This window comes from Symphodus melops, assembly GCF_947650265.1.
Source record: "Symphodus melops genome assembly, chromosome: 22".
Taxonomy (NCBI): Eukaryota; Metazoa; Chordata; class Actinopteri; order Labriformes; family Labridae; genus Symphodus; species Symphodus melops.
The window spans coordinates 18,556,908-18,582,925 of NC_136712.1; the positions used below are offsets into that span (position 1 = coordinate 18,556,908).

General features: G+C 46.7%; 1 protein-coding gene across 1 annotated transcript; it reads right to left on the minus strand.

Annotated features, from left to right (window-relative positions):
* Window positions 1-5,120: 5,120 nt before the first annotated feature.
* On the minus strand, window positions 5,121-11,909 carry net1 (neuroepithelial cell transforming 1). The gene is made up of 9 exons (XM_079334695.1): window positions 11,574-11,909; window positions 9,094-9,201; window positions 8,812-8,976; window positions 8,329-8,391; window positions 7,929-8,102; window positions 7,584-7,841; window positions 7,321-7,491; window positions 6,965-7,151; window positions 5,121-6,823 (listed from the first exon to the last, which is right to left on the minus strand). Exons 1-9 carry the CDS (start codon window positions 11,664-11,666, stop codon window positions 6,369-6,371), a joined length of 1,674 nt encoding a protein of 557 aa, XP_079190821.1. The 5' UTR covers window positions 11,667-11,909; the 3' UTR covers window positions 5,121-6,368.
* Window positions 11,910-26,018: the final 14,109 nt, after the last annotated feature.

Here is a 26,018-nt window from a genome sequence, read left to right on the forward strand (position 1 = left end):
TTGTTTACTAAAGCAGAGGCCTTTAAAACTTTCTTTATTTGCATCACCAATTAAACAAGGTTCAGTTTGTACTCAGTGAAACTTTCAGGTGTTCCAAGTTAAAAATGATCTTTGCCTCTTAACTTGCGAAGACGATCAAGAGTCAACTATATTCACGTTTTTTTGTACAAATAATTTTAGAGCAATCAGGATTGTTTGTTTAAATAGCACAACATGTGAGACAATGTTTATCAGGAGACGTCGACACTGTTCTCTTTGTGTTATTTTTATAGAAACATGACTCGACCATGACAAACACTGACGAAGAGGAACCTCGAGCAGAGCCACACCCACTGAACAAGGGGGATTTAGGGAGGAGCAGAATCCTCGATTTCTAAACAATATTGATAAAACTGAAAATGAGAAATGCCTTCATGTTACACTTTTAACTCGGGACTTCTTCCCATAGTTACATCACAGGATGTGGAACACAGAAACTCGTCATGCTGTGGTTTTTTTAGGGACTTCATACAAAACGGGAAGTATCTCATCGTCTTTGGTGAATGGACAAGAAAAGTGTTGCATCATCACTGCAGCCCTTTAGACAAACTGACCACTGCCCTGTGGGTGTAAGCATGTCATGTCTGACCAAAGTAAAAGTTGGTTATTTAGCCAAAATCCTTCTGCTGGCTTCCTTATTATTTACAATAATTTATCAGGATAAAAACCAACATTGGATGATCTGAATTTAGCTGGTTAAACTGCTTAAATCTGCTCAGTGTTGGGATCAGCTCAGTATGGATGTGAGAAACATTCAGTATGTTTACATGTTGATATAGTTTGATATGCTATTTAATGACTCGGCCACAGCATGGGGTGCAATGCCCCCCTTTCAGAGCTACTATTGACCCCCCTTCAAGTTAGAAAGCAGAACACGAGTTACAAGTCAGACAGGAAACACATGGACACCTGAACAGCTCTGAACATCGACTGTAACCCTTGACCTTTGGTACCAAGGCAACACATGCTATCCCTCCACTTTGTGGTGATATCATGAAGCAGAGGGCGACAAGACTTCTGCTATGCTACACATTGATGCTGTTGGACTTTCAGGTCGTAGCTTGGCGCGGGGACTCTGGGCATTCAAAGACTGTGTAGACCAGTTTGGGTCCAATTGAGGCGAATACATGCAAAGGTCAATCGATCGACCCCGACTGCTTCATCTGTGTAAGTCTGACAGGCCACGTTTGTATGTCTCAGTTCTCTTCAGCATGTAAACGTCCTGAATGACAGAGTGGTTACTGAATTATATTATAATGTTTAAGGTGCTCTGTACAAACTGTTGGTGACTGGAAAAAAAGAAATAAAAACACAGACTGTTGCTGTAGTTGAAAACAAAGTAGTACAGAGGTCAAGCTACTTTACGGCCATGAACCCAGTTCAGTGTTTCACTGCTCCTTGTTCAGCCTTCAGTGAAGTAAATGGGTGACTGTGTGGAGAGCATGAGCAAATGTTCGGAGAATGCTCTCAGTTTGTGAGAGGCAGACATGAGGCCATTATTTAATAAACTTACAACCAGCGTCTGGATTCTGCCAAGCAGACAAATTAAAGGGAAGAAAATCAGCCTCGCTCCCGCAAAGATTTAATTAAAAAAAGGGAGAAAAAAAAACCTCACTGCGAAGACTGAAATGAAGCCGTCTCTTCTTATTTTTCTTTCCCTTTACTTCACCTTGCATCATCACCAAACTGAACACTGCTGAAGCAAGCAGCATTAGTCCCGTCTTCAAACTTTTAAACATTTGAGAGGCCCTTTTGTGCCATTGGTCAGATCTTCCAAATGGAAATCTCAGACCTGACAAAGTGAGGAGTTTCCCTAAATAAAATCTCTGTCAATAAATACGTTTGGTCGAACAGGGAGCGGGCGGCGATGTCGCAGTTTGGAAAAACAAATCCTTCACTGGAAATGTTTCTCTTGGCACCGACATGGAAATGAATGTTTGGTTAAGGGTTAAGCACAGTGATAAATCAGCAGATATCTCCTCCTGCCTTCATTTGGGACACTCCTCTAGGCCGACTCCATGTCACGTGGTCAGGGCCGAACAGGCGGTGCTGCGAAAATCTTTTGTTCTTTTTTAGACAAAAATCTGTGAGCCTATTTAGAACACATTTATAATATATACATTTAAATATAGGTTTAAAAATAGATTCAGATTCACCACAGCATTGTCTTACACTTCAGTGAACACAGCCAGGGTCACACACACACACATACACACATTCCTCTCAGAGGAATATATGCACTATGACTTAAACTTCACTTTAACAATACAACAGGTTTGATCAGCTGGCATCAACCTGAGTCACTGCACCCACATTTATGTCACACACTATCAGCTCCACAATCCTTTTACACACAGCACAAAGAAGTCAGCTCAGACAATCTAAGCACATGATTGAGTAGCTCTCCACATCCACTACACAAACACAGAATCACACCTTTTTCTCCATCTCCAACCTTTTTACGCAAACCACAAGAAAACACTCTCCGTCATTTACACGTTATTAAACAATTCTCCAAATCCATGACGCACAGAACACATGATCAAAATCACACTCTCAATCCACACCACATTGCAAAAACACTTTAGTGACGTTACACTGCAGAGATATGAAGGCGCACGGCGGCACCATGACCTTACTTTGAGCTGCAGACAGGGTGTCCTGGTTACAGGTGTCCAAATGTCCACGTGCGCTCTGGAGTCGTGGAAATAAAGTCTCAAAGGGGGACGGATGTCCAGGGAGTTCATGATGTCTGTGTGGACATTCATCACTTAAAGGTTTGCGAGTCTTTTCTGGGTCATCATGGTGCTGCGTGTCTTCAAAAGACGTGAGGCTGAGAAGGTGCGCTCAGGTGAGGCCACAGAGACAGGATGGCACAGACGGAACTCAATCAGTGTTTCTGTCTCTGAAAACATGGCTCTTGTTTGTTACTGGAGCTTAGTCCAACATGATGCTTCATCTTGAACTGTGACACTCGTAGGCCGAGCATGGACCGGGCAGGGAACCTTTCTACTTCACTCTGCGTCTGCAGCCACGAGCCTACCTGACGTTGACAACGTCACTTCCGTCGTCTACTTGTGTTGATTAGGCCTAAAAATAATTAAATCAAAATCATAAATACATGTAACAGCCTACTTGTGTCAAAATCTTTCCCCAGAAGATTCATAAAGAATTTATTTAAATTGTGCAAAAATATTTTTAATACATTTTTAAAAAATCTCCCCCTTGCCACCACTTCCTGCAGCCATGCACGTGAGTCATACACCACTTTATTTACACTTTGGGAAGAGCTTTTATTTGCTTTAGATGCTTAGAGTTAGATAATAATAATAATAATAATAATAATAATAATAATAATAATAAATGATCCTGATATTCTGCATTAGGCTTTTGCTGCTTGCATGGTGAAGTTTATTTCTTCTTGGATGGAACATTTTTCCACATTATCAACTGTCTTATTAATGTTCTCTACAAAGTCCTACAACTTTCAGTATCTGCAACATGGGGTCACATTGACACCATGTGTTTCGCCATGCCTCAAACTTAACATTATTCCTGGTTAAAAAGAAATAAACACATTTATCTTTACAGAAGAACAGAACTCCAACATCCATCTGTTGCACTAAAACCTTTATGTCCATACTGGTCCATACTGGTCCACCACCATCCAACCATTACCAGTAGCATTGCTTTGCTAGTCTGGCGTAATTTGACCAGTCACACACATCAGACCATGTGTACCAGCTTGGCCATGCTGGTGTGTCATGAGCAGGGATACCAGCATTACTATCGTGGCTTCAACCAGCTAACGGAAGCTGGTCTACCAGCTGACAGTCAGTTAGCTTAGTTAGCATGAAAACTGACAGCTGGTTAGAAAAGACTAACTAAGTTTAATAAAGAAGTGTTAGCCTGGTGAGCCTGAAGCTAAATTTTATATGCACGCTGTTTTATATATATTTGAATAAAATTAGCAGCATAAATAGTTTAACAAGCAAACTTGGAGGTTGTTTGCTTCTAATCTCAGAATTAATGCTAAGATTTAAGATAGCTTAATGTGAACTACCAGCCTGCTAACTGAGGTAAACATCTAAACTCAAACGTTAGCATAAAAATGGCAGACTGTTAGCAATTGAAAACTGACCTGTTAGTTTTGAACACAAACTGAACCTCCTGTTAGATTAGTTTAGCAAAACAACTGGCCGTGTGCTAGCTAAACATAATAATGACTGCCTGTTAGCTGAGATTAGCATAGAGATTGAGTTTCCAATGAAAATTGGAAGTTTGCATTTAGTTTAGAATAAAGACTAGCAGCCAGTTATCTCAGATTGACATTATAATTCATGGCCTGTTAAGTTAATTTATCACAATGTTTGGAAACCAGAAGAACCAGATAGGCTAGCTTGGTCACAGATGTTTAAAATACAAATAGCCTAAAAGTTAATCACAGTCCCTCTGATAAAATGTCATGTTTGATTGATAAATACAGTAAACTAATCAGTTAAATCAGTAGTTTGGTTTTATCACAAAGCAGCGAGCTCAGTGTATCTGGCTGAAATCTTATCTTCTGCGAATGCCATGGTTGTGTTCGAAATCACAAGTGACCCCCAACTCGTCGCTGCACAGCGATTGAGTTCTCTGTGCACGATGACTCGCTCGCTCGCCGCCAACAATTAAATCTCTCGCCTGATTTAGGTCAGTAGAATTAAACCACTTTCCACTTACTTAAAAGTTTTGATTGGCAATGCATGTTATTGCTTGTACGCTACTTTTCACAATACAATTAGGGTACTATATTGAGTAATAATAATAATAAATTTTATTTGTAAGCCTTTTTATGATCATGTTGAGTGATTCAGCCCACATCTTGTCATGTTTTTTGTTTTTTTTTAAAGGGTTTTGCGAACAACATTCAGGCGAAATGTTTTTGATACAATTTTGTCCTAATGCTAAGCTAAGCTAACTCTTTGTTTTAGCCAATGTAACATCAGACTGTAACTGGTAACAGTAAATAACTTTATTTCCCGATATGATGAGCTAACGCTTCGAGTCATCGTTCAGTAAAAAAGATACAAAGCCAAAAGTTCAGTTTCAAATCTTACACAGATCTTTATTGTTCTTTTAATTACATACAGTTCATGGCAAACAACGTTGCCCCTTTGTCTTTTCTTTTTCCCGTCTCTTCAATAAAAACTTTTTTTTTTCACGTACAAAAACTCTTCTCTCGTCTCCTTTCCCTCACATACTTTTTTTTCCCATCGCTAACTCTTAACTTGATTTTCACCCTTTCATCAATCTGTGAGCAAATAATCACATCAACTTAAACAGAAAGTTAATGGACTCTAACATTTTGCTCTCTTTCATTTCAAAAACACATCTTCTTCCATCTTTTCTCTTTCCTCTTCAGCCTTCTTCAACTTTCTGCTAGTCAGTCTTTTCCATGTTTAACTGTCCCGTCACTCAGGACGAGTAAATACACCCCGTAGCCTCTACGGGTGCATGCAGTGTCCACAACTAAAGCTCCATGCAAGATACTACACTGAAAAAAGATTCATTCTGGAAAGTCAGCTTTTCTTAAAACCAACATGGCTCAGTTCAAAATTTTGTTTCAAAATGAAAATCCTCCTCTCCAACATGATTTTAACATCAGATGATCTTCATGATGTCTTTGTACTAACAGAGAAAAAACTGAAATCTCTTCAGTTACTGGATTTGAATTAATGCCTCCTGATCCTAACATCTGTCATTAAAGGAATGTATAAAAATAATAAGACGTCTTCTGATTACTCTTCAATCTTTAACAGAGATTCGTATCCTTGCGTAGCAAACCTGATCGGGATTCTCGTCTTTCTTTTTCTGCTCAACACATGCTCAAAAGAATTCACCTAAAAGGCTAAAACAGTGCTGCTTTAAGATACCTACAAAAATACTACAATACATTTTAGAATATAAAAATGTAAAACTTTCATTAGCCCCCACATAAGGTCTAAAATAATGCTTAAATATCAATTGAATAGTAAACAGGATTGTATGCACCACCTCGATCTTCAAGAAATCAACACGCACGTGTTTGCTTTTCATTAAGCCTCCCTTTTTTCAGAGTGAGGGGGAGGCTGTGCACGTCACCAGAATACTGTCTCTCTGTGGGATGCACTCGGATGGAGGGGTAAGGTAAATAGCTGCCGAAGAGGACAGTAACAGAGAACACTGTTGTAATAATACGCACGCAGACACACATAAATACAAGTCCCACGCTTCTCCTCGTTGGTTTTTAAACATTTATGTACAAACAAATGTCCGCTCTGAAGTCCATTTTCTCCTCCTGGCGAAGCTCACACCATCGTCTCTTTTCTCTTCCCTAACGAACACAGAGACTTCTTGTCCTTTTTGGTTTTGTGCGATGTGCGAGAGGAGAGCAGCGGCGACGCCCCTGACGATGTCGTCGACAAAGAGGACGACGAGGAGCGCGACGAGGGAGACGAGGAGGTGGGACTCGGGGCGGAGCTGTTGCACGGAGAGGTGGGGGCGGACTGAGAGGCCGGCTGCAGGCAGTTCTCATCCGCTTCCTCCATGTGGATGATGGCGGAAACGGAGGAGGGGCGGCGTTTGAAGCGAGTGTCGCTGGCAGGCGGGGAGGGCGTGGAGGGCTCGCTGAGGGGCCGGTGGACGGAGATGGCGCTGCGGAGGCAGTTGAGCCACTGCTGCTTGTGGAAGATGTCGTTGACTTGCAGCGTGTGGGACTGAGCCTGGCTCGGGTCTTGGGAGCGCACCCGGAAAATGTTCTTTGCTGTGGAGAGAGAGGAAAAATGGGAATGAGTTTAAGTGGTAATCTTTACTCCTGACGAGGAATGATCTCGCAATCAGCTGAAGACAATTCAGAGTCTGGATGTTTAATAACCTAAGGCGTGTCAACTCTCATGAGCCTCACCTTTGTCTGCATTGCTGAAAGCGCCTCTGAAGGATCCGCCCATTCTGACGTCTCCATCCTGCAGGTCCTCCAGCACAAGATCCTGCACTGGGATTGGCTGTCGGTAAACCTGGAAGCAGTGGCGCTCGTTCCTTGTGACTGGGCGTGTGAGGACCAGCAGCTCGGTGAACAGGAACACATGCAGCTTCTGGAAGGAAAAGAAAAGAAAAGATTAAAACCAGGGCAGTGTTGCGTAACGTAAGACGCTTATCAAAGATCATCGTCGTATTGTTAAATCAGAGTTTGGTTTCGGGAAGCGGCGAGGCAGGAAGTATCATGAGCCTGCCTGGCCGCCTTTTATGGGTTTGTGTGCTCACCGTGCCGCTCTTGTTTCTCAGTTCTCCGTGACACAGCAGGCTCTTGCACTGCTCGATGCGAGGGTCTTTCTGCCTGTCGTCCAGATACTCCAGCTTGTCGATGTAGTACTGGCACTCAGACTCTCCCTTCTTCATGTTGATGTCTGACAACACGCCCTGGATGATGGTGATCTGAACACAAAAAAAGGCATCCAAATATTACACTGCTGCCACTTTGTAAGATCTAAATACTCGTGCGAAATAAATGTGTTTCCTTGACTTACCGCTTCCTCGAGACTCGCAGCGTCCGGGTGCTCAGCTGGAGTGTGCTTCAGGATCTCTTTCAGCAGCAGAGGGTACTTGACCAGGCGAGAGCGTGGGATGTCCAGAAAGCTCCACAGGTCCAGCTTCCTGCTGAAGGGCGACTCGAGACAGCGCTGCAGGAAGTCCTGCACGCGTCGGTCCTGCTTCTTCTGGTCCAGAAGAGCCTTGGCTGCCAGCTGGTTGCTGCAGTAGTCTTTGTAGGCGTTGAGCCTTGGCAGCTGCAGGGGGAGAAGGGACGCTTTTATTAGTGCGGCTCTTTTTAGTGGTGAACCCAGGTGAGATGAAACAGAATCAAAGCAGCTTACCCAGCTCACGACAATCTCTCCGATCTGCCCTACGGTCCCGTCCGGCCCTGTGGCTTTGGAAAGCTGTGCCAGGAGGTCCTCGTGCAGCGGGATGTAGGCGTCCAGGTTGCCGAAGATGTGAGTCAGCTCCTCCTCGGACATAATGGAGAGCTTCAGCATGGGGTCATGGTACGCCTGTGTACGGAAGCAGAGCCAAAGCGGTCAGACAACATCTCAGCAGAGGAGGCGATGGCTAAAAATATCCACAGCAGAGTTTTAGGGGGTTCGAGACAAAGGCAGAGGAGTAACTCTTGGCTTTTTATAGTTCCTGGCGTGGCTGCATGCAGCCCCTGCCAGACTTTGATTTAATCTGTTTGCTTTATATGTACTCCCACTGCCTCGGAGATTTAAAAGGACAAACCTTGCGTGCAAGCTGGAGGTCTTCTATCAGGTCCTGTTCTCCACGAGACAGCTCAAATATGGCCTGGAGAGAGGAGGGGGCAGAGAAGGATACTTTTAGCGAAATGCATGAATCAGGAAGTCATTATTACAACCATTAGACTCAATCTAAAAACCCGGCTGCTGCCAAACGGCTGAGATCAACTCTGGCTGCTCTCGCCTTTTGTTTCAAACTGTACAGGCTTCGACAGTTGGCTCTGATGCCTGACATATGCGGGACAAGTGGGGCAGGAGAGCGCTGCTTTGTTGGCTCGTCAGGTGGATGTGAGCTCACACAGACAGGAAAATGAGCTCTGAATGGCTTTTAGCCCCATTTGGACTGTTTGACACAAATATTGCATGCGTGTGTGAAAGTAGTCTGGTAGACATGTTGAACTTCCCACTGTCTGGGTTCTAACGTTCCACTTTGTGTCCTGAACATTTGTGCTGTATTTTATCGTCTCACCTCCTGCCGCTTGATCTCTTTGGTGGAGAAAGTTCCCTTCTGGTGGACGTCGAGCGTCTCCGACCACAGAGTGCTGTTCCTCCTTTTTGGCGGTGTTGGGGCCGCTGCCTTGCTGCAAGGCTTCTGGGGCCCGCCCGGCGACTTGCCATCCCCCCGGAAGGAGGCCTGATGGTGGGAAAGAGGAAACCGTAGGTGTCAGACGACGTCGCAGTCGGAGAAGTTTGGTGCAACGTGCAGAACAGTCGAGAGGTTTCTCTTGTCCACTGTAGTTCCTATTCTTACCTGGATGGTTTGGCCGAAGCGCCGGACGGCCCCATTCTTCACCGGAGAAATAAGGTTGGCTAGCGACGTCACCCTGCCGAGAGGACGGACACGCTTGTTGCTGGGTTCCTGCAGAAGAGAGGGGGAGAAAAAGAAATGGAGAAATGAGTGAGGCGAGTCTTCTCATCGTGTGAGAGACAGAACAAATCAATCAGTCACAGCCGAGCAGACCTCAGCAGCAAGTCCAGGCTCTCTCGTGTGACTTCCTTGAGATTAAACACATCAAGTCGAGTCATAAATCCTCGTTATGGACTGCTCTCCTAGTTTTTGAGGGGAGGAAATCGGAGCTGCTGGAGCCGAAGTGGAGCCGCAGACAGACTGGCTGGCTGAGCGGCGGACAGGCAGAGGAAGCAGCTCCAGCAGCTGTTGGCTCCATCATGTGAAGAGACTCGAGCCAGGACAGCCCACTGAGCACAAAGACCCTCTCTGACTGCTGATCTGGAAGGGGAAAGGGGTCTGGAGGAATGCCAGGAATGCACGAGACCCTGCTCTCAGCTGTTAAGTCTCCCCCCTCCCCTGCTACTATCTGACCTGACAACAGCCCCAGCGCCGCTCCAGAGTGAGATAAACACTTCCTGATCTGTGCTCCCCAGAGACAAAGCAGCACTGGCAGGGACAGTGTGGCAGTATGTCAGGACACTTCAGACTCTGTCCCCTGTTTGAGTGTTTACACGGCGCGGCGTCGCAGGGGGTTGCACCGCCACGTTTGGAGCTGCGAGTCGAGACAGGCTCTCCGACAGGCCTCGCGTGAGAGCAGCACCACACCTGGGCCAGGTGAGCCCCCCCCCCCACGTCGCCCTCAGGCAGGGAGAAAGCAGAGCTGCTTGGCCTTGTGCCAACGACAACAGGCTGCAGGAATCAAAGAGCTGCAGATCTGAGGTAATGATTTCAGCCTCTTCAAAAAGTCCACACCAGACGTCCGCAGCTGTAATTAGCATTTCTTCAGTTTGCATTTTAAAAAACCTCACACTAATGAGTGCTTGCTCTCTAAAACCAGTGCGAAAAAGCTGCTTGTGTTTTCTCCTGACTCAGGCCAAATGAGGGTTTTTGCCTTGGCTCAGCAGTTCTGGGAAACAGAGCAGCCATTGAGGCTCGGGGCTCTCTGCGGACACAGCTGTTGAACAGATCCGCTCGGTCTGCTGTGAGCTGATGCTGCTGCGGTCGAGTCACGGTCTGCTGCGGTCCCCGTCTGCACATTGGACCAGAACACTCAGACAGCCAGGCATGGGAACTTTGTAAGCCCCCTGGTGGCCGAAGCCGTCAAAGACAGCTGCTTGCTGTTTGCCTGCGGTCTCCACGCACAGACTCAAATGTGTGACCTTTTCATATCAACAGAGAGCGAAATCAGAAAGGTACAGCAGGGAGGGTGTTTCCCTTCCTGTCCAATAGAATTAGTCCAAGAATAACACAAAGCCAGCGGTCCCACTGTTTGTCTATCAGCTGACGGGGGGAAAGTTGCTATTCCTGGCGGTTTCACCTGCGAACTCGCCGGAGTATCAGCGAGTCTGGCTCACTTCAGGAAACCAGACAGATCCGGGGTTTGTGCTCGACTTTTTATCAGGGGGAACGATGACCCTGCAGACACACATCATGCACAGATGTGCTCCTCAGAAACTCCTCTAACCTCAGATTACCAGCTCATAAATATCAGGAACTCCCTTCCTGTGCTTTGAAGTCCTCTGCTGTACACCACAGATGTGTCCCCGCGGCTGCTGCACAGCGTGAGCTTGATAGGAGATGGGAACAGGGCAGGCAGAGTCGAGGTCATTGATAAGTCACCGCAGGACGGGGGAGGTGGGGGGGGGGGGGGGGGGGTAAACTTCTCCTTTCTCTCGTGGCTTATCGTCAATGAAACACTTTCCTGAAATCTCTTCCAAAAGAGAACTGAGCTTTCAAATAAAGAGGAAGAGCGAAGCTGAGGTGGCCCTGCGTGCTCCTCAGCAGGTTTGTAGATGAAGGAATGCATCACTGATCACCTGCTTTATCTGCATGTATGAGAGCTCAGAAAGGAAGCAGGGCTGATGACTCGGAGTTTACCCCCCGCTGAACACCGATTCTCCACATCCCACCGAGGCTCAGCCTGCTGGGATGCATATTTAACATCAGACAGGGCGAATACACAACTCTGAGGGGGGGTCCCATCACTTCTTAGTGTTTTTCTAGGTGCAGCAGGATCTCTAATGATTAACTTCTCTCCAAGTTAGGCAACGTCTGAAGCTTTGTGTGAAGAGCCAGGGAACAAAGTTCAAAGTCTCAGCACACGCACACACGAAAACAGTGTGTGCTCAAGAGAGATAAAAACCAGGGTTAGGCGCTGATTCACTCACAACCTGACTCAAAGATATGAGCTCATCTTAATGAGATCCAGGCAAACATTGACCCCCCAGCCACAGCCAAACAGAGCACACATATTATCACAGTGGGTTTTTAAAGCATCTCACCTCTAAGTCTTTGTTGGCTTGGTTCTGGTAGTCTATCACTTGCAGAGTCCGTTTGATAGGCACCAAGCTACCCAGTTCATCGTAAGCCACCATAGCTTTGAGTCAAAACAATATATCCTTTTTTTTTTTTTTAATCCTGAAGAGTCAGATCCGAGTAATCCACGAGAGAGGAAAAAAAAAGATGATGTGAAGGCTGCGTGAGAGTCGAACAGCCTCTAAATAAATCAATGAAATCCCCCTTCTCTTTCTTCTTCTCCCTTCATGGCACGGGGGATCCTCACTCTCACACACACACACACACACTCTCTCTCTAAACTTTGGTCTGAGCCGGCCTGAGGGAGGGAGTGCTTTATAGCAGGAGGCGAGACAGAGGAGGGGGCGGGGCCTAGCCTGAGCTCAGCCCTCCTGTCTGAAGATCAGGAGGTTTCAGGTTTACTCAGAATGAAAGCTGAGCAGCCCGCAGGATCTGAGAGGCTGAAAACAGTAGTGAGAATTTTACAGATCAGCGGCAGCGCTTTCTGCTAAATGGAGTTTACACAAACAGCTGCCATGAGGGCCAATGAGAGCTGGAGACACAGCCATGTGGGTTTATTCTCAGAGAGCTGCAGATTCTGATAAATTCAGGTCCCAGAAGATCTCAGATGTCTGAGCTGATCTCTTTCATGCTTCGAGGACTGTGAAACATTATTCGGAGTATTTCTGCAGTCTCACAGTTATTTATTCCACTCCTGTACGTTTCACTCCAGTAGAGCTGTTTTCAGAAGGACGCCTCCCACTGCATCATGAATCTCATAAAGTCAGCATCACTCTGGTCTTTCTTTATTCTTCTTAAAGTTGTATTTGTTGTAGTTTTTGTTTTGTTTTGTTTTGGGGGGGTAAAAAGAGAAAAACAAGAAACTGATCTGCAGCTGATTTTCTTATCATCACTTTGTTTCATGTTTGTCGTTGTCTGAACACCTGCTCAGGTAGTGCAGGACTGGAGAAGCTCTTTAACCTTTAACCTTTAACCTTACACACTTCACATTATGTATGTATGAGACTCTATATAGGACTTATCATTCTTTAACTCGACATGATATATGCTCATTTATTGGTTTCACATCACACCGGAAACATTTAGTTGTTGCTTAAACGTAAAATCAAAAAAATCATTTTGGATTTTAAAGACTAGCTTGGTTTCTTTTTTTTAACCTCTTGCTGTTACTTTTTTAATCCTCCTTAAAAACAGAAACAGTCCGACCTCGAGGGCGCCGTGAGAGCCCAAAACAAAACAAACCTGAGGTACGAGTTGAACCGCGGGCCGAATGGATTGTTGCATCCCAACGCCGCGCTTTAAGGCTGCAGGCCAACACACACGAGAAATGCATCATGATGTTTCTGCAGCATTCAAACCACACACACACACACACACACACCATCCAGCATGAAGGCCTGAAGTTTGTTTTTAACCTGAATGTCTTTGACCCTGAAAAGAGTGAAATCATGCACACGTGATGTTTTCAATAAGTCTGACGTTTCATCCGTGTGAGAGCCCGAACACTCTGTGCATGAACGTCACATCACGCTTGTTTCATCTTCCACTGTTTGTAGAAGAAAGCTTCCCATGTGTTCAGGTATCGGGGGGGGGGGGGGGGGGGACTCTCAGAGTTTATCAGACTCATCAGCTGACGACGGGGGAGGCGACCAATTAGAATATCAAAAGAGAAACACTGGGCCACATGTTTGAACTGAAACCTGTATATTCAGTGTGACAGGGGGGGCAGGGGGGCAGGGTGCGACTCCCCCCCCCCCCCCCTCCATCCCTCCATATGTTGATTTGACTTGTGTAAGGAGAGAAAGGTTCCAGTTTCAGTAAAGAAAACTCAACCGTTTGAAGTCAAATCAAAGATGTTTTTCACGCTTTAATGTTTAAATGTAGCGAAGATCAAACTAATAGATCGACACTCTGACAATAGATGAACATAATGTGTGAACTCATGTGAGGATTTTAATGAGTCAACTTTTTTTTTTTCCCCGTCAGAGTTCAAAATCGACAAATCAAATCGGACGCGGAGAAGCGAACATCTGCTGCGTCCAGTTTTTACAAACTGAAAAGAGACGTGTTGAGCGAACGTTGGGAGGAGAGAGAGAGGGAGGGGCGGGCGACACGCAGCAAAGAGTCCAGGTCAGATTTGAACCCACAGCCTCTGTGCACCGAGCATGTGACAAATAACCGCTAGGCTATCTGAAGGACATTTTTATCGTCTCTAATCTTCAATCACAAAAAGAAAAATACGTCTGATTGTGATGCGTGTTGTAAACAATCTGCAGGTTAATAATGGCGTAGAGATGCACACGTGTCGGAGGGACGAGCACACCTGAACACACAGACTCTGCACACCCATGCAGCTGCTGCACAGAGCGCCGAGGTGTGAGGTCTGATGGAGGGGTTAATGTGTGTCACATTTTGTGCGAGTCGGGCAAATGGACGAGCCCGCTCACGGCTCGGCTTCGTGCACCCAGGTCAACACGGAGGTGTGAGACAGGACACTGCTGCTGCTGGGACAAAACACGGAGGCTGATGGGAGGTGTATGGATGTTCACACCTTGTTCTTTGGGGTTTGTTGACAAAGCGTGTGTGTGTGTGTGTGTGTGTGTGTGTGTGGGTGGGGGCTGAGTCTGGTCTGGGTTACATCACTCTTAAGCCCCCCGAAACGGCAGATCTCAGTCTCGGGAGGAATAAAAAAAGAGGGATGGGGATTTGTGTCTGAGACAAAGATAAGACAGCAGAGCGGGGAAGTATGCAGACTGAGGAGTCAGAGTGGATCTTATAAAAGTGAATGTGTCTGTGTGTAGTCTGTGCGTGCTTGCAGCAGACAGACACCGTGTGCAGTCGGTTCGTTACTCACGCTGCATGGGGAGACCTCGAGCTGAATCACTCGTACGTCTATAAAAGCTAAACACAACGTGGCTCAGCCTGCCCGGCCGCTCGGCTGCAGCTGGAGCCGAGACCATTTGTGCTCCCACTGGACGAGCGGGATGAGTCATGCACCGCTGTCTAACCTGTGGCGTGCCGGTAAAGAGCAGCAGCAGTGAGGACGCGACGCGCACAGAATAATTACAGCTTTAAAGCCTGCAGCTCCGGGCGGAGAAACTCTGCTGAGCTCTGCAGAGTGGCTTCAAACGACAGAGGAGGACGGTGGAGGAGCTGCTGCCCTCTGCTGATGGAGGGTCAGCAGCTACAGGAAGGAGGAAACCTGCACTGAACATCGAGCAGCAACTGACCTCTCACTTCTTTTCACCTTCTACTAACATTTCCTGTCTCTCTTCCTTTCGTCATCTTTTTTTTGGCATTATTTTGGGGCTTTTCCTTTGTTTATTTTTACAGGAAAGGACAGTAGAGAGAGAGAGAGAGAGAGAGAGAGAGAGAGAGAGAGAGAGAGAGAGAGAGAGAGAGAGAGAGAGAGAGAGAGAGAGAGAGAGAGAGAGAGAGAGAGAGAGAGGGGAATGACATGCGGGAAAAGAGGCCGCAGGTGGGAGTCAAATGTGGACCGCCGCCTGCACGGCCTCTGTGCATGGGGAGTGACACCAGGCCAATCAGAGCCCGCCTTAGCCTCCTCCACTTAAATCACAATCCATTTCTAACCACAGCTGCATCGTCTGCATAAAATCAACAATAAAAACGATGTGATGTGCTGTGTGAAGAGAAGGACGCTGAGGCCTTGAATGGAGTTCAAAGCCACGGACTGAAACGTGTTTTAAAGCAGGAGGCCGATCGATCAGGCAGCGAGCTCCACAGACTTTGGAGCTACGACAGCCGAGTGCTTTGACCTCGACCTTGAACAAAAAGCAGACACAGCCGCCGTTCACTTCAGCGCCTTCAGAGTGACCTCCGTGACGTGTGCTTCAATCTTCACTCAAGAGACAAACACAAAGTGAGTCAAGGTCACAGGAAGTTGTTCTCTCACAGAGCTGCGAGGAGAGATTCTTCACCGCCACGGAGACGTCGGACATCTTTTAAACAAAAAAAAAAAACATCCTTTAAGAGGCAGAAATCTCTGACCAAAGCGGACTCATGATGAAGAGCCGAAATGTCACCGTGCTCGAAAAAACGAGACCGAGCGAGATGCAGGAAGAAAGACAGGACGGCGTCTTTGTCTTCCTGAGACAGAAGACTTTTTCTGTCCATTTATAAAACTTTAACTCACGTTTTTAATTTAGGAGAAAAACATCCACAACCATGTTCATTTCTATCCACACACAGTCTGCTTTAAATCCCTCTGTCTTCAGTAAATGCTCTGATGACTCTGCGGTTTCATTAAGTTGTTGTAATTAATGTCACATCAAAGATCTTTTATTGTCTCTGCAGCTTCATAAACAGACACTAAAGTTAGAGACGAACTTTTCCTTTGATGCCTCGACTTCTTCAAAACCCGAGCACAGTTTCAGTCACATGTTAACCGTTGCCACGGAAACGCCAGACGTTGCTTACAAGGCCGCGAAACAGCGACATTCTTTTCAGAATAAAACGCGAGTGAATCTGTAAGATCGCCACGGTAACGCCTTTTTCTCCGCCATCCCGCCGTGCACAGAGGAACGAGCCTGCGGGGCGCTGACGGACGAAGATCTTCATTTGTGATGTGCAACACAAAGATTGATCCGTCCATTAATAAAAGTTAGTTGACTGTCTCGTCTGTGCTGTAGGGTCGGAGGTCGGTTGTCACCAGCAGATGAGGAGCGTATGAATCAAGGATTGTTTGTTTGCATGCTTCACACGTTGTCGTCCTTAAATCCTCACGTCACGACTGTCTGACCCGAGCCGTCTCCTGGGTGAGGTTAGCAGCTCTGACCCTGCACGAGGAGCTTTAACGTACGAGTGATGTTTCTCACTGCATCGCGAGCGGCGTGTCGTAAATCTCTCTGTTCATGATTCCAGTGGAGATGTTACGTTTAAAGGCCTTAATAACGTCTGATACACGTCGTTAACGAGCTCGTCAAAGCCTCAATTTACAGAGCGCCGACCTTCATCTTAAAGACCGGGCGCTGATACACACACACACACACACACACACACACACACACCACCTTCCCCCCCTGAAGGTTTAAGAGAAAGCCTGTTTCTAAATCCGGCCCCCTGGTTTAGGCGTGACCCACTGATCCTCTTTTTCATCTTGAAACTTTCTGCTCTGCGGGCAGAGGACTATAAATATCTCCACTCCGCCACAGCTGCGATTAAAAGAAGAAGAGGAGCGCGAGCACGTCGTAGACGGTGATGTAATGCAGAAACAAAGAAGACATCAGAGCACAAACCAGAAGAACGTCCTGGGGTTACTCATAGACCATTGTGTTTTGTTTTGGAGGTGTGCACACGCCCCGAGCAGACCTGGTTGCTAACAAACAGCGAGGTAACTAAGAGTCGGAGTGAAACCGCCAACGCTTTGTACACACTGATGCAGAGATAAAGCCTCACCCGAGACACGCATAAAAAAACACGAGATGTCAAGAGGGGAAGTCTCACAGGGAGGATCTGTAGCTGCAGCAACTCTTTGAATGTCTTGATGGCTGATTTTGGACCTTCTGTCGAGACTTCACGGTCTGACCCCGGGTCTGGTATCAGACTAGGAGCGAGGTGCTAATAAGTAAACTAGCCACGGCGCTAACAGCTTCCTGGGCTAACGGCTAACCACTCAATGGTGGTCAGCGGATGAAAAAAACATTTAGTGAAACCGGGCTAAATGGGTCCAAAGACGATCCTGTCAGCTGAGGAAGTTGACGACATTAAGATTTTTTTTTCACTTCCTCACAAAGAGGTTTCTGCAGCAAAGAAGCATAAAGTTTTCACCTGAACTGTGTTTGTGACCTGTTTAAATAAAGTTTTCACCTGAACTGTGTTTGTGACGTCTTTAAATAAAGTTTTCACCTGAACTGTGTTTGTGACCTGTTTAAATAAAGTTTTCACCTGAACTGTGTTTGTGACGTCTTTAAATAAAGTTTTCACCTGAACTGTGTTTGTGACGTCTTTAAATAAAGTTTTCACCTGAACTGCGTTTGTGACGTCTTTAAATAAAGTTTTCACCTGAACTGTGTTTGTGACGTCTTTAAATAAAGTTTTCACCTGAACTGCGTTTGTGACGTCTTTAAATAAAGTTTTCACCTGAACTGCGTTTGTGACGTCTTTAAATAAAGTTTTCACCTGAACTGCGTTTGTGACGTCTTTAAATAAAGTTTTCACCTGAACTGTGTTTGTTTGTGACGTCTTTAAATAAAGTTTTCACTTGAACTGCGTTTCTTTAAATAAAGTTTTCACCTGAACTGTGTTTGTGACGTCTTTAAATAAAGTTTTCTTGTTAAAGGTTTCATTTCTCCATCTCTGAGTCTTTTTTCCAGAGAGTTGCAGCTCCGGTGATGAAACCTAAAACATTGTGTGCGTCAGTGACAGACAGTGAAGATTGTGTTGTGACAACATACCATATGATAGAAAACGTTGTGGCATGATCAGAGGCAGGACGGGGCGATTACTATTCAAACCACACAAAGAGAGAGAGCAGGACGTCCAGCACAGAGGACAGTCAGCGATCCATCAGCTGAATGGATGACACAGGGTCACTGCTCAGCCAGGAGGTCCCAGGTATGTGGTACGCAGCCACAGCTACCTGAAGAGTCTCTGCCTCTTTGTCTGCACCCTCACACTACGTAATGCACATGAACCCCTAAAGAGAAACTGAGGTCACTTCATTAATCCTCCAAGAGACAATCTGTTGTCTGTTACAACTTCTTTTTTTCCATGAAAGAAAAACTTGTGTATAAAAACTAATAATTCACACAATATGTTTATTTATATTATATTTATATTCTGTCATATACAGCACACAATCAAACACTAAAATGATTCAAGCAACATCATGGTCATATATCATCATGATAAATAAAACGTCCTCAGACCGTGACCGGAGGTCTGACTACAGAAAGTGTGAGGACGTTTTTTTAAAGAGAAACCCTTCAAAATGTCTGCAGTGCATTAATGTGACTCAAACACAAAAGCTCCGTGTGGAGTCGGAGACAAAGTTCAAATCAGCGGCTAAACGGTTAACAGGGATCTCTCCTGTCGCTGCGTCTGCAGGGTGAATACCGTCAGCGAGGATTAATCTGCTCTGCATGAGGCTCAGGAGAGAAAGCAGAACGCCGGGCGCTGTGCTGATATGAATCAAGGAGCGGCTCTGTTTGAGCTTTGTTTGGGTTAAAATCACAGCAACCCATCGGACTGGTTACAGAAGTTCAGGCTGTGCGTCTCTGCTAATCCTTCTCATGTGGGCGCAGGACCAAAACAGCCTGCATGCACACATCGGGACGAGACGAGACGAGACCCCCCCCCCCCCCCCCCCCTGTATGTTAGTGTGACCTTCTGAACCAGACGAGTTTTATACCTGAAAATATTTCAGAGAAGAGAGAGGCAACAAAAAGGTTTTCTGCGTCTGGAGGAAATAAGACTCCGTTTGAACTCTGCTTGTGGAGAAAGCCCTGAGAGATGTTTGTGCACCTCGGCGTGGGCGTGCTCAGGAAACTCGCACCCACGCACAAAGTGAGGAGGATTTTCCAACCGGGCCGGTCCTGCAAGAACCTGCTTCAGTGGAACAAAGATCAGACCTCGTCCAAACACACAAACACACCACGGCTCTATCCAGATGCCTTCCTCTGATATGCTCACTCATTAAGATTACATGCATATAAACAGATGAGACACTCAGATACCAGAGGCCTAGTTTACGTGCTGTTACCATGACAACCAGGCCTCAGGTTGCTCTAACTATCTCCTTTAAAGCCTGAACTGCAGAGTTTCCTCCGCTCGTTCGTCTTCATAAATAAAGTCACATCTTGTCCCCCTCCCCCCTCCCCCCTCCCCCCTCAGGTGACGATGACTTACCTTGAAGTCGAAGCTGCAGAGGCTGACGGCGTCGCTGTCATCCTTCTCTCTGCGCTTTCGTTTCTGAGGAAACAAAAATGAACAAACAGGATCGTTCAAACGTCTCGATCACATCGCAGTTTAAGGGGCTCTATGTTTATTCACTTTTTTTTTTCTCTCTCCTCGCTCTCTCCGGAAGTCTACAGTAAACCTTTGTATGAGTCAGCTTTCAGTCAGGGTTGCAGCACAACTCTCTTATTCTGAAATTTGTGCCTTTATAAGACACTTATAAAACGCCCAAAAAGAGAAACATTTACACTTTTAGGATCCGAGGTGACTCTGTCAATAACTTTATTAAATAAACTGATGGTAATGGTATCCTGTAGTAAACCTCTCCCGGGTTTCTCAGAGAGCTGAATAATGGAAGCAGCTAACACACCACATGTGTTTTCTTTGCTTTGTGTTGTAGTACACATCTTTGTCTCGGGGTGAATTTTATCACCCTCATCATGCAGAGCAATTTACGACCTCTCCATTCCCCCGTCCTACTTCGGGCTAATTGTGCTCATTGCCTCCGTAGCTCTTTTGTAAACGCTTCAATAGACAGTGCTGGAGGTCCTGCAGGGAACAGGAAAGGGTTAATTAGGCAGCGGGACCGTCTAACACCTGCGTGTTGACGGTGAGGCAGCACTCACTGAGCAGGTGAGAACAACAGTCTGGCCTGTTGAGGATGAGGAGGGTTGTTAAAGCCCTGGTGGCCCCTGGGGGCCCCCGGGAGCCCCGGGGCGCCCTCGCTGCGGTCCATTAAGCATGCAGGCCAGACTGCTGCAGGCCAAACTCACAGGACGTCAAGACCTGATTGACCAGCGAGGTGAAGAGGGCCAAAGAGGGACACATAATGGTCAGGGCTGGCTAATGATGAATGACTGAGCTCTGTGTGTGTGTGTGTGTGTGTGTGTGTGTGTGTGTGTGTGTGTGTGTGTGTGTGTGTGTGTGTGTGTGTGTGTGTGTGTGTGTGTGTGTGTGTAAGGAGACTTTCCTGTTTGTTTTCCCACGTTGGTAAAATTTACAAGTCACCTTCTCCACAAACATTAGACGGAGGTTTTTTTAGGAGGCGTCGTCGACTGTCGGCGTCGAGCAGCCCGTTGAGTCCTTTCAAAGCGTCACGTCTCAACGGCTCGCCGTGAGCAGAGCGGCGGATTAAAAACTAAAGATTGCGTTCTTCACTTTTCCCTCTGCAGACTGTCCATCGACGGCCCAGCTGAGCACGGACGACGAGGCCAGCGCTCCGTTTAAATGCTTTCTAAGAGAGGAGCTAACAGGCTAACAGGCTAACAGGCTAACGTTAAAAGATTTCAAACAGAGTCATCAGCTGTCGTCACTTTACACTAAATGATGTGATAGCATGACGACCCCGATAATGAAACAGGAGAAAAGGCGCCTCGATCTGCTCTGAGTGACCTTCAGGCTCAGATGTGTGGAGCCGAGAGCGACGCTCTTCTACCCGCTGAGCGGCGTTCTGTTTGTTCATCGACTTTAAACAGACACACTTGTTCGCCGGTTCGAGTTTAAAAAGCTGCGACTGCTTCTTCAGCTTTCTCCCGTCCTGAGTCAGGGTGCACGTGTCTGCTTTATTAAAATGTTAACAGCTCGTCTGACGTGGGCAGAAATAAGTTGAGCCCAGGTGAGGTGGGATGACCGCTCAGCTGACAAACACTCTGCGTTACATCTCAGCACACGAGTCAGAGAGGTGAGATATGAAGTCAGACTCCGGGAAAGCTGCTTTTATTTGACTGTTTTTGGGCAGAAAATCTCATTTGCACACTCTGCTGATTGAACAGTTGTGTGTGTGTGTGTGTGTGTGTGTGTGTGTGTGTGTGTGTGTTTGAGCAGGAATCATCAACACTAACATGAAGACTATTTCCTTCTAAATCTTGAGCAGCGGTGTCAGAGACAGATCAGCAGCTCGTCGTCCCCGAGGTGTGCGTGCTACGTTTTAAAGCTTCCTCCAAGTTAAACACCGCCTTCAGCTCAAATCTTACACAGCAGATAAAAAAAAAAAACCCAGCAGAGGAGTTATCTCCGTGCAAAGACAGACAATGACGGGGGAGGAGGAGGAGGAGAAAATTAGCCGTCCTGTTCCTGCCGCTTGTGGAAACCCCTCTGTCAGCAGCTCACAGATGGAATAACACTCCAAGCAGCGACTTGTTCAAAAGGTGGGCGGGGCCCGACGTAAACACGGTGACTCAACAAACACGGCCTCCCTCTGCGCTCATTCACACCGCCGCGGCCCGGAGAAGCTGCTGCGAGCTGGGCCGGGTCGCTCGCTCTGTTAGTCATCCACGAAGACAGATTCTGGGTGTTACGTAAAAAAAAAAGGACGATGATGTAGTTTAAGAAGACGACACACAAGTTTCAACACCTTGGAGAGAAACAATAAAACAGCTTTTGTTGTTGTTCTTTTCGGTCTTTGAGTAGCAGCTGACATCACAGTTTGCATGTTCAAAGAAAACATCCTTTCTCCCTCTGAGCCAGGAGCGGAGAGGAAGAGAGAGAGAGAACAGAAACTAGCACTCACACTGCTTTATAAAGTGTATTGAGTCAAACTGAGGGGGGACATGTTTGTTTCTGGAGGGGGGGGGGGGGCAGAGTGTGTGTGTGTGTGTGGAGGGGCGGGGGGGGGGGGGGGGGTTTACAACAAGCTGGGTGGAGCAAAACCTAAGCCTCCCCCTCCCATCATTGTCCTGCTTCATCTCAGTCACATGTTAATGACAGTAAGCTGCCCCCCTCCACACACACACACACACACACACACACACACACACACACACACACACACACGCACACACACACGCACGCACGCACGCACGCACGCACGCACGCACACACACACACACACACACACACACACACACACACACACACACACACACACACACACACACACACACACACACACACACACACACACACACACACACACACACACACACACACACACACACACACACACAGCTTACTTTACCTCACACCCAACTGTTTGTTGTACTTTGAACTCGTCATCGCTCATCGTTGAACATGTCTGCTGCGTGTCTTAGACGGTGCAGAGGACTGTGATGAAGCTGCACCTTTTATGTTGTGTGTTAATAAAAGACTTTTACTGGATCTATTTTTTACACGACGAGCAGAAAACCACAATTCAAGCGTTGACAATGAACAACCCGCGGACGCTGTTCTGTAAATACTGCAGCTTCAAACGGCAGACTGATGTTTCCCTCCCTGTCTGACAGCGAGCCGCCTTCAGCTTGACCAACATGATCGTTGACTCTTCGTCACGTTTGAACGTGTGGGATCACGAGGTTTGAGCGTGCACACTCCGAATGATTCGGTTTAATCTGGAAGGATTTGTTCGCTTCGTCTTCACACAGTTTGCCTCAAACGTGCACGTGTGAAGGTATTTTCATTAAACACTGAACGCAGCATAAATCTTTAAACGTTTGCAAATCAAACTGGACCTTACATTCAGTGAGCAGCTGCTTTAGGAAGGGGAAGTTTTACCCGTGTTCACGTTGCATGTATGCAACAACAAACAGCGTGTTCTGAAAGCTTGGATCTTGCGTCACGGTTGAAATGATCTTAAACCGATCAGTTCGGGGTCATTTGCACATGCGTCCATGTGAGAGGCGTTACAGTCAGGAGCCTGTAAAACATCACAGGGAGCTTGTTAAAACAGGCAGGAAAAAAAAAAGTAATTTTTCTCCAACACGTGTTATCAACTATTGATTGGCACGACTCCAGGACGCTGAACAGCTGCAAAGGCAACATCAAAGTGCGCGGTGCACGTGCACGAGCGAGCGCCTTGGATGCATTAAACGCTATCAGCGGTGCGGTGATTTAAATCCCGCTCTCGGAGGAATGCTGAGGAATCTTCAGACAGTCTGCGGTGGAAGAAGTGGCTCTTTGTTTGAGCTGATACGGGAACAACAATTATCAAAGTGTGCGTGAAAAAGGCCCGACGCGCCCTCCTATTAAATCACGTCGTCTGATTAAAGCTGGAATGCCCTCTTATCAGACGAGACACTCTGGAGGCTGACGTCTCCGTCCGCCTTAACTTGTTGCACTCAGAACCCGACGCTCGCCGCCGTTAATTACCCTCACATTCCAACAGAACGCCAGTCGGGTTTGATGTGCTCCACCTTGGCATCGGGCTTGAAACCTGACTCACATTCCCGTCCGTGGCAGCGAGCGCGCAGAGGCCTCGTACCTGATGTAGTCTGAGGGAATGCACCAAGCGCCCGGGGAATGCTCGCCAAGGTTCGCCTCAGGGCCATCGCACGCCATTCCGACCCCTCCCCCCCCCCTTTACCACTTCAAAGCCCGAAGACCTGGCTAAACTTTATTCAAAGCCTTGGCAGAACCTGGAAGCTTAAAGTGGCAGGGATGAGATAAGAGAGGCAACGAGACAAAGACACTTCCAGGGCTCTTTTATCGCTGGCTGTTTGGCAGATTTATAAACGACAGAGAGAGAGAGAGGGAGTAGATTGAAAGGGCGAGCTAACGAGGTGCACATGGTTCTGCTGGATGAGCTAAGCGTGCCACGTTTGCGAATCAAAGGCTGGCATGAGATAAAGAGCCGTTGGCTTCTCTCGAACGCTGCTTTTTACGTCTCCAGCTCGGCGATGGATCGCGTTTCAGGCAGCTGTAAAAAACGCCTTGGACCGACTCCACGCTCGTCACGGCGCTCGCTGTCTGATCTGCTCGCTCTCTGCTTCTAATCAGCTCGTCTCATTTGAGGGCCGACTGTAAAGCACAAAGCAGGCCAGGCTGTTACAGGCAGCGGAGGTTTGTAGGCCAATATGTTCCTCTGTTAGAGAGCGAGGGGGGGGGGGCATCGCTGCTTCTCAGAAAGGAATCAGATTTTTTTTCAGAGTATGAGAAGAGAGCTGCGTATTTTTCCCAAAACCCCACCATACGATACGATACGATACGATACTGATCGTGCACATTGAATTTGGAAAATGACCACGTCTTGAACAGAATTCACTACAAAGAGACGCTCTTTATTAAACACTTTAATTCAGCTCCTTCGAGATCCCAGAAACACTGAAAACAAGTTGATTTTCAGATCCTGCTTTGATTGGTTTGCTCCACATTTTCTCCAGAGCGAGTCGCTCTCACGTTTTAAACTCTCATCTAGTGTTAAATATCAAGTGTCAGCTGTTCAGCGTCCTCCGTCTGGATATCAAATCTGGGTTAGAGAGACTGTAGGCCAACAAGAAGCAGCTTCAGCGGCGTGACGAAGAACAGAGCCGTCGCTTCGCAGACTGTGTTGAAATCTGCGAGGCTCCAACACGTCGTTATGATGGGACACGACAGGGCGAGCCAGGAGCTCTGCACGATGTCGCCCAAACGCAAACACGCCAAACAAGAGCCGTGTATTCAGTTTGAAGGAAGCACATTTCTTTTTCTCTTTCAAGCAGCTGTGTTTGTTCGCATTTGCACCAAACTCCTGAAAACCGCTGTTTGTTTGTTTTGTTTTTCTTGTTTGTTTGTTTTTTGGCTGAGCTGCACGTGTGAACGCAAACAGCCACATTCTCCCCACTCTGACTCTGGAAGAAGCTTCTCCTTCCAGACCCGTCCAGCATTTCAGTCTGCAGAGAGTCAGAGTGAGCCGCCAACGCAGCGGCGAATAATCAGGAGGATTCACCTCCAGAGAGGGCGGCGTCACTCGCTGTGATTGGTGCACGACCACACGGGGGCGGGGTCTCCCGCTGTGAGGCGTCAACAAGCACATCAGGAGGAGGAAATGTGTGCATATTTAAAAACGGATCAAGACATTTAGAAGCTGCTAATGCATGTAATATAACAATAAGCGTGTCATGATGCAGCTCTGTTGTCTGTTATGCTGGATGAGCAAACACCCGAGGAATGACTTCACCATCTCTCTGTGTTCTCATGAAGGGGACGAGCTTGTAACATAAGATCAGCCTGGATGAGTCATGTAAAACGAGAGGCATGAGACTTTAACATTTTGTATCGAACAAGCTGAGGCGTGATGCGTTTGAGGGCATTAAAATGAGACTATTAGAAGATGCACACACATCCTGGTACGCACGCAGCTCAGGGTTATCCGTCAGTGACCTCGTTGGAGAGACGTCTGGATGTGGAGCAGCGAGGCGAGCTGCAGGCGCAGCCGTGTGGAGGAGTGAGCGGTCAGCCGTCACGCAGAGGCCGATAAGCTCACTGTTTGTATATTTAACAGAAGGAGGAGGACTTTTTTCTTTTTTAGATCTTCTGCAGACCTGTACGAGACTCAAAATCAGCTTCTTCTTATTTTTTTATTGACTTAGCAGCTGATTTAAAAAAGCAAAGCACGCCATTAGCTGAAAACATTGTTCTTAATAAACGCTGGATTTGATTGATGTTTGCTTCTTTCCTTGTGTGTCGATGCGTTTTCAGCTGCATTGTTGTCAGTAATGAATCCTTCCTCTTGATTTTTATTATTTATTATTATTTTTATTATTGTTATCGGTAAAAAAAGCAGGAGCACAAGAATCCTCTGAAAA

Coding starts and splice junctions, on each gene's coding strand:
- net1 (XM_079334695.1), bottom strand. CDS start 11,666: ATGGTGGCTTACGATGAACTGGGTAGCTTGGTGCCTATCAAACGGACT. Junction 9,202..11,573: donor AAGCCAACAAAGACTTAGAG/GTGAGATGCTTT, acceptor TCTCTTCTGCAG/GAACCCAGCAACAAGCGTGT. Junction 7,152..7,320: donor TGAGAAACAAGAGCGGCACG/GTGAGCACACAA, acceptor TTTTCCTTCCAG/AAGCTGCATGTGTTCCTGTT.